This window comes from Gymnogyps californianus, chromosome 2 (assembly GCF_018139145.2).
Source record: "Gymnogyps californianus isolate 813 chromosome 2, ASM1813914v2, whole genome shotgun sequence".
NCBI lineage: Eukaryota > Metazoa > Chordata > Aves > Accipitriformes > Cathartidae > Gymnogyps > Gymnogyps californianus.
Genome location: NC_059472.1, coordinates 64,865,709 through 64,879,202, shown reverse-complemented (window position 1 = coordinate 64,879,202; position 13,494 = coordinate 64,865,709). Strand labels below are relative to the sequence as shown.

The window sequence follows — 13,494 nt, the reverse complement described above, 5'->3', positions numbered from 1 at the left end:
AACTGAATACATTTGAAAATTTGACAGTGTTCGACAACTGGCTTGGGATTTTTGGATAGGTTTTTACTGGGATAGTTTGGATTGCTCTCAGAAAATCAATTCGGAGCTATGCTGCCTTTACGTAATGGCAAGTTTAGTCTGTAGGTTGCAGAATGCCAGGATTTCCTGCAAATTTAAGTATGGGCTTACTATTTAAGGATATGCTCGCTCTTCTACCCTCTGGTGTAGTCTGAAGGATGCTATCAGCTTGAGGCAGTAAAGGGTCTATAGGCTAGTGACATGGTCCATAAGAGGCATTTCGGTAGGACTGGTGCCTAAATGAGGACAGCAGGACTGAGCCTTTAATCAGGGTGGTGGACCCCCATGGGATCCGGGTGTTCAGAAGAAGCCATGTCCCCTCACAGAGTGAGGAGGAGGGTGTGCAGGTAGAGCGAGGCTGGTGTGTGTGGAGGATGGTGTGTCTGCAGCCTGGGGAGAAGACACGGAGGGGGAGAAAGGTCTCTGGGGTTCAGTGAGCACGAAGGCTGGCAAGGCAGTTGTAAAACGTTCTCTGTGTTTCATCCACTCCATTCCTGCACTTCGCTCTCTTCTGGCCTCTTTACTCTGAACAGCAAAGTCTGTTTGGCTCTGGGGCAACCTGAGCCTTCTCAGATCAGGAGAGATCAGCTCTCCAGGTTGCCGTTCTTTGAAAGATACAGCTTTCTCAAATTCACCTAGATGTTTACGTGGTATGTCCTATCATTTCATCATCTAGAAGGAATTTCAGTAAGACTTTTTTTCCCACAAGATCATGCCTCACAGTGGGATTTTTTTTTTTTAAAGTCGTTGTTTTTGGCAGAGGAACACAGTGGAGTGATTGCAGTGTATATTCAAACCTCTTGGAGATTAGAAGAGTGATATTTCTCCAGTGCATTTATCTTTCAGATGGGACTTGAAACAATCACACCCAAACTGAAAGCCGTTTATTTTAAAATATACACTGTGCTATTTGAATAGGTCTGTGTAGCTTCCCAGATTGTATGTTCTTGTTTATGACTTACCAAAGAGTTTTCCCTTCTTGCCACTACAGCCCATGCAATATGATTTTTAAAGTCAGGTTTAATTGAAGAGAAATTAAAAAAGAACATATAGTCTTCTGTATGTTGGAACAGGAATAATTTTGTTGTATGTTTTCCTCTCAGTCTGCACTGCACAGGATATTTATACGTAAGAAATGAATTTGCAGTTACTTTTTCAGTGTGGTATCTCTTGCATTCTATTTTTCAATTTTCTTGTGTGGTTTATTTTCAATTTCTTTTTTTATTAATTGTTTTCCAAGAGGCACAAAAGGTCCTTAAGAGGGTCTGTCTCGCCCTGTGGGGAGTCCTCATAGCATACCTGGTCCTCTTCCAGAACATGCAGGTGGCATGAAGAGAAGAGTAATAGGTATTTCAGAGTGCTCCTGTTTTATTTAAAGTGCTGTTCCCCTGTACTTTTACGCATGCTTCACTTCAAGACTATGTGAGGGTCTTGCAGAAGTTGCAAGGATGATGCAGCCGTGCACCAGTGTATCTGCCTCACCTCTGGCAGGGATGGGCTGCCACGGCCTCACTGGGGAAGCCACGGCTGATGCTGGGAAAGGTGCGGGGGCTCCGTGGTGAGAGCAGGTCGCTTTGGTCAAATGTGTTTTCTCTCAAGCCAAGAACTCTGTCCAAGTTAGTTTTTAAAACCAGACAAGTTTTGATGCCTAGATGTTTGAAATAGAGTTGATTCTGACAAATACTTGGTTTAAGCTTGCAGGAAAGCTTGTTTTTCCTGCTGGGGGGAGGATAAAAAAAGTTTATTTGTATTTGTTCCCATGTGGGTCAAGGCAAAGACTGTCTGAGAGGCAATGGGTGCAGGAACAAGCCTTATAACTAAAATATTTGGCTGAGCAAAGGTATTTCTTGGCACACCACCCTCCTGTTTTTGGGTCTTTGTTCACGTTTCTCTTCCACCTTGCTTTATATACCAAACCTGCATGTAAACAGTGGTGATAAGTGCCTCATTGTACTTTAAAGGAGCTGAAAATGCCTCCCAGACACTGGCCAGTGACTTCTTACTGAACTGTCGATCCCTAGTTCCAACAAAATGAAGTGAATCTAGTTCATATACCCCTTACAATAGAATATCAAATGCCCCTCAAGATGTTGTATGGCATTTAGCATAGGCTGAAATGCCATTAAAACACACAAAATATTTTTAAAGACTACATACGAATTTACAATTTACATTCACTTACATTTCCTTACGGCTTGCCTCTGTGCTAGTGGGGATCTCCGTGCTGTGACAGTCTGGGAGAAATCTGCAGGCTAGATATGATTCTGCTGTGGATTCTGTGTGTCAAGCCGGTGCTAAGGAACTGCAGGGTGAACTTGGACCAACACGATGAAAGGTTACCACCTGAAATTACTGGGAGTTGAAATATTTTTTAGTAGCCTTAGGGTAGCTGGAGGTGGCCACGTTCCATGTGTGCTGAAAGAGAATTATTTCAGAATACTTTCAAATTCGTAATTATTTCAAAACACAAATATTTTTATCATCACAGTCAGCCAAAAAGAAACAAAAATAGGTGTGGCAAAATTTTACTCACAGTGGAAGAGTAATCAGTGTGGTTTGATTTACCAGTTGACGTCTTCCATCCCTTGTGCTGTCTTTGATGTTGAAATAATTGTTTAATAATTTATACTAAGGTGGAAATTATTAAGCCAAAATGTTATTTTCTGTTGGTAGGATTCTTTACAAGTGTTGTTTTCCTTATTTTGTACGTTCAGTCTTCCAAATTGAAGCTTTTTTCAAAGTTGTCATTTTTATTTCGTTTCTGCTGCTTCTTTCCAATGGCTTTGCTGTTCTGCAAGGAGCCCCTCTAAAAGACTTGCTTTTAAGTGGCACTCAAATGATGTGAGGACGGAGTTGTAAGTTGTTCGTATATGTTTGTGTCAGTCAGTTTACCACAGCCTAAGGGAGACCTCCACATACTGTGCAAAGCAAACTCAGATTGGGTGAAGACCCTTCCTCCCTCTGGAATTTCTGTCTGTGGAAGATCAGACTTGAAATTTTGTGAGTCTTAAATGTGCATGAATTCAGATAATTCAAATCTAGGAATACTTTATTTCAACTTTTAAAGTTATAAATTGCAGTGCGTAGGCCAAGCTAAAGTAATAAAGATGAAACAATTTTCTCAGAATATTTTGGTGAAGACGATAACGCTTCCATTAAGTATTTTAGACTAATAAAATAATTTGGTAATTTTTTAACTCTGACTTTTTCCTCCCTCAGGCCTAATTTAATATAGGGCTAGGGGGATCTCCTGCGAGTGGCTAATATCCCTCTTGTAAGTAATGCTTTCTTCATATTTTCATAACTAAGTTTCATTAATGAAAATGCTATAAATAAAGTGAAATGGACACATTTCACAGCACGTGGAAGCTATAGCCAAGTAAACAAAGGGACTCTGAAGCTTTGGATTTGTATGTGCCTGAAGTGCTGCATACAGCATTCTTGTCTAAGTTTGGGTCTTAAAGCTCTTTTGAACTTTCAGACAGGAAACACTGTAGAAAGTTGAGTTAAAATGGGACCTACATTAAAAAAAAAAAAAAAGTCGCTAGTCTAAAAGTCAGCCTGCCAATAAGCAGTGTTCTCAGCGGTGTAAACTGTAGAAAATGCAAAATGTAGAGAACATTGTATAAAATACCTGGAAAAATCTGTCCCCAAAGCTTGCTATCTTTTTTTCCTACAATGGTGCAGAACATTTCAGAAGAAGCTGTTGCTTGTTCAAGTATACTATCGTGTTAAATGCAAGAAATTACCCTGGTGTTTCTTTTTATGATTTAATGAGTTTTAGGTTAAGTCTTTGATTATAAGACAATATGGGTTGTTACTTGGCAGATTTAAATTATGGGACAAATAAATGAGATGTTACTCTGAATTGTTTCATCCATCAATAAGCAGTGTAAGCTGCATTTGTATTTGCTGTTTGGCATGTTCATACCTTCTGGTACAGCCACAACTTCCAGTGGCTGCCATCCTTTATGTACCCAGGGAGTTTCTTCTGAGGCTGCCCCTCGATTTGGTTTTAAATGGCTAATTTCAGAGATTAATTCAGATACTCTTGTTTGTAGACTTCCTGCTCATATAGACTTCTGAATTTGTGATCTGATATGATTTTTTTTTTGTCATAATAAATTAGTCATAATATAAAAAATGGTTCATTCAAGAAATGAAATTGCATTTGTAAGACGTCCCTTAGATATTACTGTCAGCTCTCTGAGGAGAAGGTAGTTTGGGTAGATGTCATTGATGATAACTCTTAACATGCTGAATGGATACTAGATATGCAGAAAATCAAACCCAGAAATGAATGGTCTTGTAGCAAATAAGAGGGCTAGATTAACTTAAACATAATGAAGTTATTCTATAGTGTGTAACTGAGATGAGCATTGCATCAGTTTTACCTTGCTTTTTGTTAGGCTCATGCTGGTGATGTGGTTAGACTATTTATTTATTTACATATTGAAGAGTCTCAGAGGTGAATACAATGAGAAACCTTAAAATCTGCAACTATAGATCTGTAGCTCTTTATTTATTGAGTCATAGATGTCAAGTGATGGATATATGAATATATAGTCTTGTTACTGCTCTGCTCTTTTCTAGCTACGTTTTAAGAAGCTAATGTTTTCTTAATGTAGTAATAGATTGGTTGTTTTTATTAGAGAATACAGTATTCTTTGATCTTAGTTGTGGTGTTTGTAGTACTTAATGAGGATAGGAAGGGGGAAGATTTTTGTTTTACAGTGTGGTAATTGGAAACGAAACAATCTGTGGAGATCTTAACCATTGGTTTTTGCTGTATACAAGGTAGAGAACTGCTGGTGGGTTGCATCTTGCATTGCTGAGGCAGATATTGACCCTTGCATTTAATCATGACAAGATATGAAAGCTTTTAAACTTTATTAATCTGTTTTGTTAATCAGAGTTATTTCTTGTTTTGTGTGTTTGTTTGTTTGTTTACGGTTAAGATTCTGTTTCATTGAGGTGGGTGGTGCTGTGGTTTCCTGTATGTCTTGTTGACATAAATCACTCACTTCTAAGATTATTTGATACCTATGCACATTATCAGTTTACTTTGTTAGATTGAGACTAAATATTACACTTTGAGGGTTTTTTTTTCTTCATTGTCCACCAGGAAATAACTTTTAGTTTTCCTGAATGCTTTGTCAGGCTCTGGATTCTTGTTTTCTCTCTAATCAAAGTACTGAGCGTCCTCAGCTTCTGCGCCTGCTCTGTGCATGCCACATCAAGCACAGCAGAGCTGTCTGAGACGCAAAGTAATGCAGTTGCCAGCAGGAATATGATACTTGCTAAAGTCTCTAGGAAAGCCTTTTATCTTTGGCAAGTAAGTATTTTACATGAAATTACACATGATGGTAAAGCCACACATTTAAAGTGTAATAACCCCCTCAAGAAATGTTTTCCTCATTTAAGGTGTATTTTTAGCCACTTCTGCCTGGTTTTAAAACAAAAAATATTTTTAAAGTTTGCACTGTGATGTCAGTGTATGGAAATGAATGTTTGCTCTTCTTTGGATTTTACTCGTTTGTTAATGATGCTTGCCATTGAGTCTAGAATATCAGCAAAAGGAGAAGCTGCTGCTTTTTGGTGCAATAAATTGTAGTATAGTATGCTTCTGAATGCGGGGCAGGTGATGAAAACTGTTGAATTAAAAATAGGAATAGGTTTAAATATATTTAAGAATCTACTTACACAATTTCTGTACATTTGTGTGATTTTTGTTCTTGTTTCAGGTGATCTATGCCATCTGCTTACAGAGCACACGGAAATAAATCGGCGCTTCGGACTCTCTCAAGCAGCTGAAAGGAGAAACGTTACCCCGAGAATGAAGCAATAAAACATCTCTCTGCAGAACCGTATGATTGAAAACGCGGTCGAGCCCTCCTCTGCTGCCGGACATGCTTTTGTCCTCCTGCCCCGCTCACCCGATGTTGCAGTAATACAGATGGATCGTAGTAGAGAGGCAGAAATGGAGTTACGGAGATCCTCCAGCCCAGGCAAGCTAAGCAAGAATGACATGGATGCTGACAAGACCATGTGCCACAGCTGCTGCATCTGCGGTAAAAGTTTCCCTTTTCAGAGCTCCTTGTCGCAGCACATGAGGAAGCACACGGGCGAGAAGCCCTACAAATGCCCTTACTGTGATCACAGAGCTTCTCAAAAGGGCAACCTGAAGATCCACATCCGTAGTCACAGAACAGGCACTTTAAGTCAGGGGCACGAAGCAGAGATGGGAGAGGCGCAGCTGGGGGAGATGGGCGTTTCGGAGGGCCTCGGCGGGTGCACCAGCCCCACTAAAAGTACGTCCGCCTGCAACAGGATCTTGAACGGTACCGCTCAGGTAGATAGCAAGATCTTGTTGAGAAGCAGCAAGAAGGAGGTCATGGAGGTGGCGCCAGCCGAGGAGGATGGCAAGCTGACCTCTTACCAGTGCACCTTCTGCAAAAACAAATTTGAAAGGAAGAAGGACCTGGAGCAGCATCTGCACCAGGTCCACAAACCATTCAAGTGCAGGTTGTGTAGCTACATGACCCTGAGGGAGGAGACGCTGTTAAACCACATAGAGAAGGACCATATAACAGCTCAGGTCCCAAATAGGGAGGCCTATGCCGAGAACTGCAAGAGCGAGCTCAGTGCGGGCGAGTTTCCATGCGAAGTCTGCGGTCAGGCCTTTAGTCAAACCTGGTTCCTGAAAGCTCACATGAAAAAGCACAGGGGGTCATTTGATCATGGGTGCCACATTTGTGGCAGGAGATTCAAAGAGCCCTGGTTTCTCAAAAACCACATGAAGTCGCACGGCCCCAAGACCGGGAGCAAAAACAAACCAAAAAATGATTTGGAGCTCATAGCCACTATCAATGACGTGATACAAGAGGAGACGATTGTGACGGGCCTGTCTCTGTACGAAGTTTGCACCAAGTGTGGAAATCTGTTTACAAATATGGAAAGCCTGAAAGAGCATAATGCTGTTCACTACCGGGTGCAGCGGGGCAGCACCGGGGATAAAGCCGAGGGCTTAATTGATGGGAGCCTAAGCTCCTCGGTAACGAAGCAGTTTTTCTTGCAGTGTCTTAATCTAAGGCCATCTGTAGGGCTGGATAGAGTTACAAGAGGGCAGCCTGGGAAAAGAGTAGCTGAGCTGGATCCAGTCAGTAGCTACCAAGCTTGGCAGCTGGCCACCAAAGGAAAAGTAGTAGAGCCCTCAGAGTATGTGAAGTATGTGGGATGGGACGAGGCCCTGGTGGATGCGGACGTGACTTACGACAAGGATAAGAGAGAGTATATCCTCGTCAACCAGGAGAAGCGCAAGCGAGACCAAGACTCACCCAGCTCTTCCAGCAACCCCAAGAAGAAGAGCTGCACCAGCGGGCGCCCGGAGAAAACTGGCGGCGCCCCGCCGGGGGAGAGCTGCCCACTCGCCCAAGGGGACCTGGACTATCGCCCTGCTTCGCGGCAGAGCCGGCGGGCCGCCCAGAACAAGTCCACCGAGTGCTTTGAGTGCGGGAAGATCTTCCGCACCTACCACCAAATGGTGCTGCACTCCCGGGTGCACCGCAAGGAGCGGAGGAGCTGCGGTGAGGGCGGGACAACTGCCCAGCCCGACCGCTACGGCTCTAGCAGCGAGGAAGGAGACTCGGGGTCCGTCAGCGGGCCCAGCACCCCCGGCTCCGCGTCCGCCCCGGAGGACTCGGCCACCTCTGGCCTGGGGGAGGAGGGGGCCGAGGAGAGCTCGGAGGAGGGAGCAGCCAACCCCTCGCTAGGTAAGATCGCTCCCAGCCTTGCCCTGCTCGCTGTCACCGGTCCCTGCATCTCCTGGTGCAGGACATGGCGATGAGAGGGAGAGATGCATGAAAGCCCGTGAGAGATTTAAAGGCAGTGTGGATGGGGTCCCATGCCCACTGAGCGCTGCTGCTTGTCTTGGCGACTCGTTGTTTCTGGCGCAGGTAAATAACAGCGAGATCAGAGGACATCTTCATAAGGTGCAGGTGAACTTGTATTTCGGTGAAGGACACCTGAGAAGTATCTTAGTTGCCTAGAGCAACGCTGTAGGGTAGGGTAGTGTCTTCCCTGGGCATCTCGGGGGCTGTTTTTCCCTGATTTATGGGCGTCCTCTGCACTGTTCTGCCTGTAGTGTGCAGGCGTAGCAGGGGCACAGCCTGTGTGGTGTAGCCCTGAAGCGCGTAAACTTGTTAATCGCCAGCATGAGAGGCGTCTCTCTCCTCTTCTCTGCTTCGCTTCCCAAATTGTGTTTATAACTCCAAAGGCTATAATTAATCTCTCTGGATTAAAGCGGTCCTTTGAGCCCAACACTACTAAATGGAACAAATTATTCTCCACATAGCAGCAAAGTAAATATTTAAGAGAACACCATTAAGCACTTTCATATCTTTTTTTTTTTTATATTTTATTTTTGTTGTTCACCATTCTTTGTTTATAATACCCTTTTAGAAATGTGAGATTAACCTTTCTTTCCTTACTAGCCTTGCGCTGTTTTTTTGTTTGTTTGCTGTTTGGCGAACAATAACGTTTTCCTCTCATTTTCATTCCTTTTGTTGTGAAGAACATAGTTATCTGTAGAGTTAAAGTAATTTTCAAGAGCATCATGGATGAAGTAATCTGCACCATTGTGGAAGAGGGTGGGTTTATTCAATTAGCTTGTTCTTTCAGGATTTTATATAATGTTGTGCTTTCTGCTGACTACAGACCTCGCAGCAGCAAAGCAACAAATTCTTTCCGGAATTGTGTATTAATAGTTACCTGTTTTTCATAAAGTTTTGAAGCAATATTGGATGGTGTTTTTTTTTTTTTTTGTCATTAAGCTTCTTCCATGAAAGTCCTATGGTATTAGGACAGCTAAAGTTGGGGCTGACGCTGCTTGGCAACGTAACTTTCAAAATGTAAGGCGTAGAGGGAAGAGAGCTCCAAAGGGCTGAAATTGTAAAAAATTAAACCCATCTGCGTGTCCTTAAACTTACAAGAATGGTCCTAAACTTGATTTTGCTGCAACTTGGATCAAGTCCCCGATGGAAAAATTGGGTGCACACTAGAACAGAAATGTAAATTAAACCAAGAACTCCACTTTCTTTTTGTGCTTTCTTGCCCTTTCCATAAACTACAACTCCAAAAAGTCCTAGCGACGAGCTGACTTAAGCATTTTCAGTATGATTACTTGCCCATTGAAAAGACTCAAAATTGGCTTTCCCATCTGCTGTTGGATTTTGGAACTTAAGTTCCTTATGGGAGCATACATACTTACTTTGTGTGAAAATCCATCAGCTGCTGCCTGAAACACCTCGGTACAGCTGACACAAGGTGCAGTGATAAAACTGCAGCTTTGTCTGGAGTTAAATGGGGCTGCTGTGTTTTACCAGTGTAATGTACAGTGCCCTTATCGAAACTGCTGTGATGGAAAACCATCTCTCTGGAGATGGGCTGAAAACACCGGAGCACTTTTTCACATGCTGTTCAAATAGGAAAGCTGTTCTTATGTGCTCTCCGTATTAAGCACTTTATTTCTAACAAGAGGAGCCTCCTCATCTCTTTGCCTGCTCACTTCTTGCCTCAACTCAAGCTTTGAGCCCTTTTTGCAGGAGTGAAAGGTGAGAGTTAAAGTCACACAGCAGTTTCTCTCACAGGAATTAAGGTGACTGGCTTAACCGATGTCGCTAGTCAACACCTGGAAACTCGATTCTTTGGGTGCCAAATTGGTCCTTCTTTAACTGTAAAGAAGCAGCAAACTGATGAGCCTAAATAAAGGCGCATCTTGGAAAAGGGATGTGTTTGTATTGATGGACCAGGAGGGTAGCTGCTGCATCTTATATTTGCTAACGTCACAGCTGAAGAGCTAATCAGGTATTTAATTGGCTAATAAGAAACATTTTAATCTTATGACCAAGAGAAATGTTACCCTTCTTAATAGAGTTTATTTAAATAAAATCACTGTGTCAATGAAGTGAACCTTTTTTACAAGTGACAAAGATTTTTTGGATTCAAAAGGAAGTTGTTTCTTGGTTTTGGGTGTTTGTTTGTTTGTTTGTTTTTTAAGGAGTTTTCATAGGTCAATGTTCAAGACTTAAGTTTCTCAGTTTTCTCTTTTTGGTATGCAGATTTACTGACACTGCCCTTACATTGTTTTCTTAGGGACTGGGGTCCTTCTGTCCAGCAGGCTGTAGGATTAGTTTTACTCTTCTGCAGATTGCTGCTCTAACTCAAGAGGCTTTCTTTCCCTCCTCTATGAACAGAAACTTAAGGTGTACAGAATATAGGCCAGATTCCGCCCTCATGTACGCTCCTGCTGAAATCAGATGTTCTGGTGTGGCCTTGAAGCACCTTTTGTCCTAGAAGTGCTGCGGTTTGCTGTCCTCTGCTGCGGCTTTTTGTAGTTATTCTTGCAGGTGAAGCTTTTCCGTCAAGAGCCACGCTCCAGCCCCGTGGACAGCATCCTTCCCCAGTGGAGGCGGGCAAGCAGTGCTCTCGGTTCCTGTTCCTGACATGCCTTCTACAGTGTTATTTTCACTCAGGCTGTAGTCAGGAAAATCTTCTGCTACTCATAACGTTATTTTATATAGTATCTGTATTTTTTATTACTATCATATCTTTACTTTTTTTTTCCCCTTTGGCACATTACTATGTTATCCAGGGTCAGAAAAGGGCCTTGAGACTGCCAAGTATTGAATGTTGTGGCCTTGACTCAGCTGAAAGTACTTCTTTGTGTGTTTAATTCTTAATAATCTGAGTAGTCCTGTTGATACACAGTGTCTTGCAGCAGGGAAGCTGGCAATGCCCCTCTGTGGTCACTTAGAACCAACAGATGTTGGGGCTGAGGGTGACAGGGGCTGGGAAGTACTGATAGAGCTTATTGGGAGAAGAGCAAGAATTGCACCTTGCATGTGAAATGGGGTTGAGAGCCTCCAGGGTAGGCAGTTCTTTGCTCTTAACACATCAGTAATTTGTCTCTGCTGTCTATGCAGAGTAACATAATGATTTCTCAGGCACGGGGGTAGTGTTTGCAGACCCCGCTTATCAGCTGCCAGGGGGTAAGCTAGCTGGTTACAAAGTGCTTTCCATCTTGTTGAAAGGAGGGTAAAAATTAGTTTTCTAGAGTGACACACTGTGTACTGTGTGATACCTGGCATACAAAGATATATGCATGAAGCATATGTGCTTTGTGTGACAGCCATGTGGGAAGAGGTAGCCTAGAGCACATTCGCTGTGGTAAGAGCAGACTTCGAATATTTTTGAGGTCTTCCTGCCCCAGATGAGTCTTCGTTTTTATTTGTCATTCAAGCCACTAGCAAACTGTACCTGAATTTCCACTGAGTTGCATCCAGAGCTGTTTGAACCACCTCTGAGTTGTTGCTCAGCACTTCCCCAACTTGAGGCTTTTTTGTTCTTTGTGATTTTCATTTTTAACTAGAAAGAACCCAGAGCTGTGACTGAGAGAGTAGAGGAGGATTATGCATGTGTTGATAAAAGTGGAAGGGAAAATACTTTTTAAATCTTTCAGCTTCTCAGCTAAAATGTAGTTTTAGGTATGCCAAAGAAATAATTCAGTCTGTGTGCATTCGGTGGTTAGTATTTTTAAGGCTCAACATGGGCCCCCTCATTGTCATGGTATGTTTAGCAGTGAAAGTGTTACAGTTTGTTACATTAGGCACTATGAACTATTTCAGTCCTGAAAGGAAGAAGGAAGTATAATTTTTGAGGCTGTGACTGCTGCTGGCAGGTGGGAAGACAAAGAAAAGAAGTGAAAACGATTTAAATACCACTTGGTGTTTGGCAAACATGTAGTAAAAGCACAAGGCCTGTGACACCCCAGTCAGTAAGGGAGTGCCATAAAGGTACTTCTTATTGCATGTAAGCGCCAGACTGGGCAGGAAGAAAATGTTAAAAGTGAGGGGGGGGGGGGGGATAAAAAGAAAAGGAGTGTTATATAGGAATAAAGGAGAGGAATGCTGCTTCTAGCCTGGCCTTGTCAGGGAAGGACGGTAGGGAAAGGAGAGGGTGTTGCACCTCAGAATGCTGCTTCCAGTGTGTCATGGTTTAACCCCAGCCGGCAGCTAAGCCCCACACGGCCGCTCACTCAGCCCCCCCCTGGCGGGATGGGGGAGAGAATCAGAAGAGTAAAAGTGAGAAGACTCGTGGGTTGAGATAAAGACAGTTTAATAGGGAAAGCAAAAGCCGTGCATGCAAGCAAAGCAAAACAAGGAATTCATTCACCACTTCCCATCGGCAGGAAGGTGTTCAGCCATCTCCGGGAAAGCAGGGCTCCATCACGCGTAACAGTTACTTGGGAAGACAAACGCCATCACTCTGAACTTCCCCACCTTCCTTCTTCCCCCAGCTTTATATGCTGAGCATGATGTCATATGGTATGGAATATCCCTCTGGTCAGTTGGGGTCAGCTGTCCTGGCTGTGTCCCCTCCCAACTTCTTGTGCACCCCCAGCCTACTCAGTGGTGGGGTGGTGTGAGAAGCAGAAAAGGCCTTGACTCTGTGTAAGCACTGCTCAGCCATAGTGAAAACATCCCTGAATTATCAACACTGTTTCCAGCACAAATCCAAAACATAGCCCCATACTAGCTACTGTGAAGAAAATTAACTCTATCCCAGCCAAAACCAGCACAGAGTGAAAACCATCTTGTCCATTTTGTTTCCTTTATCTCCTGTCTCTTCTCTCCCTTTTCTTTTTTTCCTTCTGTCAGACTCCTCCAGATTTTTGAAATGCTTTAAGGAGAGACTGATTCACTCTTATTCAACACATGCTGGTTTTGTTATGCTGGCTGATGCAGGAAGGGGCTGATTGCGAGTGAGAACTGTTGCCCTAGGCCCTGTATGAACACAGCTTTAGGCCCAAGGAGCTCATAGTCTGACTAGATGAGGTAGACACAAGTTGCTAAACTGCACAGAATATAAAAAAAAATCCAACCCAAACAATGAATACAAAACAGTGGTGCGTGGCTGCATTTGGTTTGTGTTGGGAATTACCGGTGGTATGGTGGGACTTGCTCAGGAGAAAATGAGCTCCGTGAAGGGGCAAGACAATAGATGGGAGTAGGGTGCAGGGAGGAGAGAAAGGGGAATGGGGGAAGGCAGAGAGGAGCAGGACCTTGGTGAAGGGGGCTGTGCTGTGCGATGAGGTTTCGAAGAGGAGGGGTGGCTGAAAAGAGGTGTGGGATGGCGTTGGGGTTCAGACCCTCCGAGGCAGTGCCAGGGTGCTGGGTGTCTTGCACTGAAGCCGTGAGGGCTCGTGACACCCCGCACTCAGAGGTGGATAACTCCAGCAGGATTTCCATGTGAAAACCAGAAGGTCTGGAGCAGTCACACGAATGGGAGACGGCAGCAGGAGCTCACCTTTTCCACACCTGCCAGTGGACCCACCGGCTTGTTGTTATCAATCTGCTA

At 43.5% G+C, this 13,494-nt stretch overlaps 1 protein-coding gene across 2 annotated transcripts in view; it reads left to right on the top strand.

The window, feature by feature from the left end:
• ZNF516 (zinc finger protein 516) overlaps positions 1-13,494 on the top strand; it is a 105,775-nt gene that overhangs the window by 38,997 nt on the left and 53,284 nt on the right. For both annotated transcript variants that reach the window (XM_050891614.1, XM_050891615.1), the window contains exon 2: positions 5,823-7,850. In XM_050891614.1, the coding sequence (XP_050747571.1) occupies positions 5,948-7,850 (1,903 nt within the window). In that variant the 5' untranslated portion in view covers positions 5,823-5,947. The remainder of the gene's footprint in view (positions 1-5,822; positions 7,851-13,494) is intronic.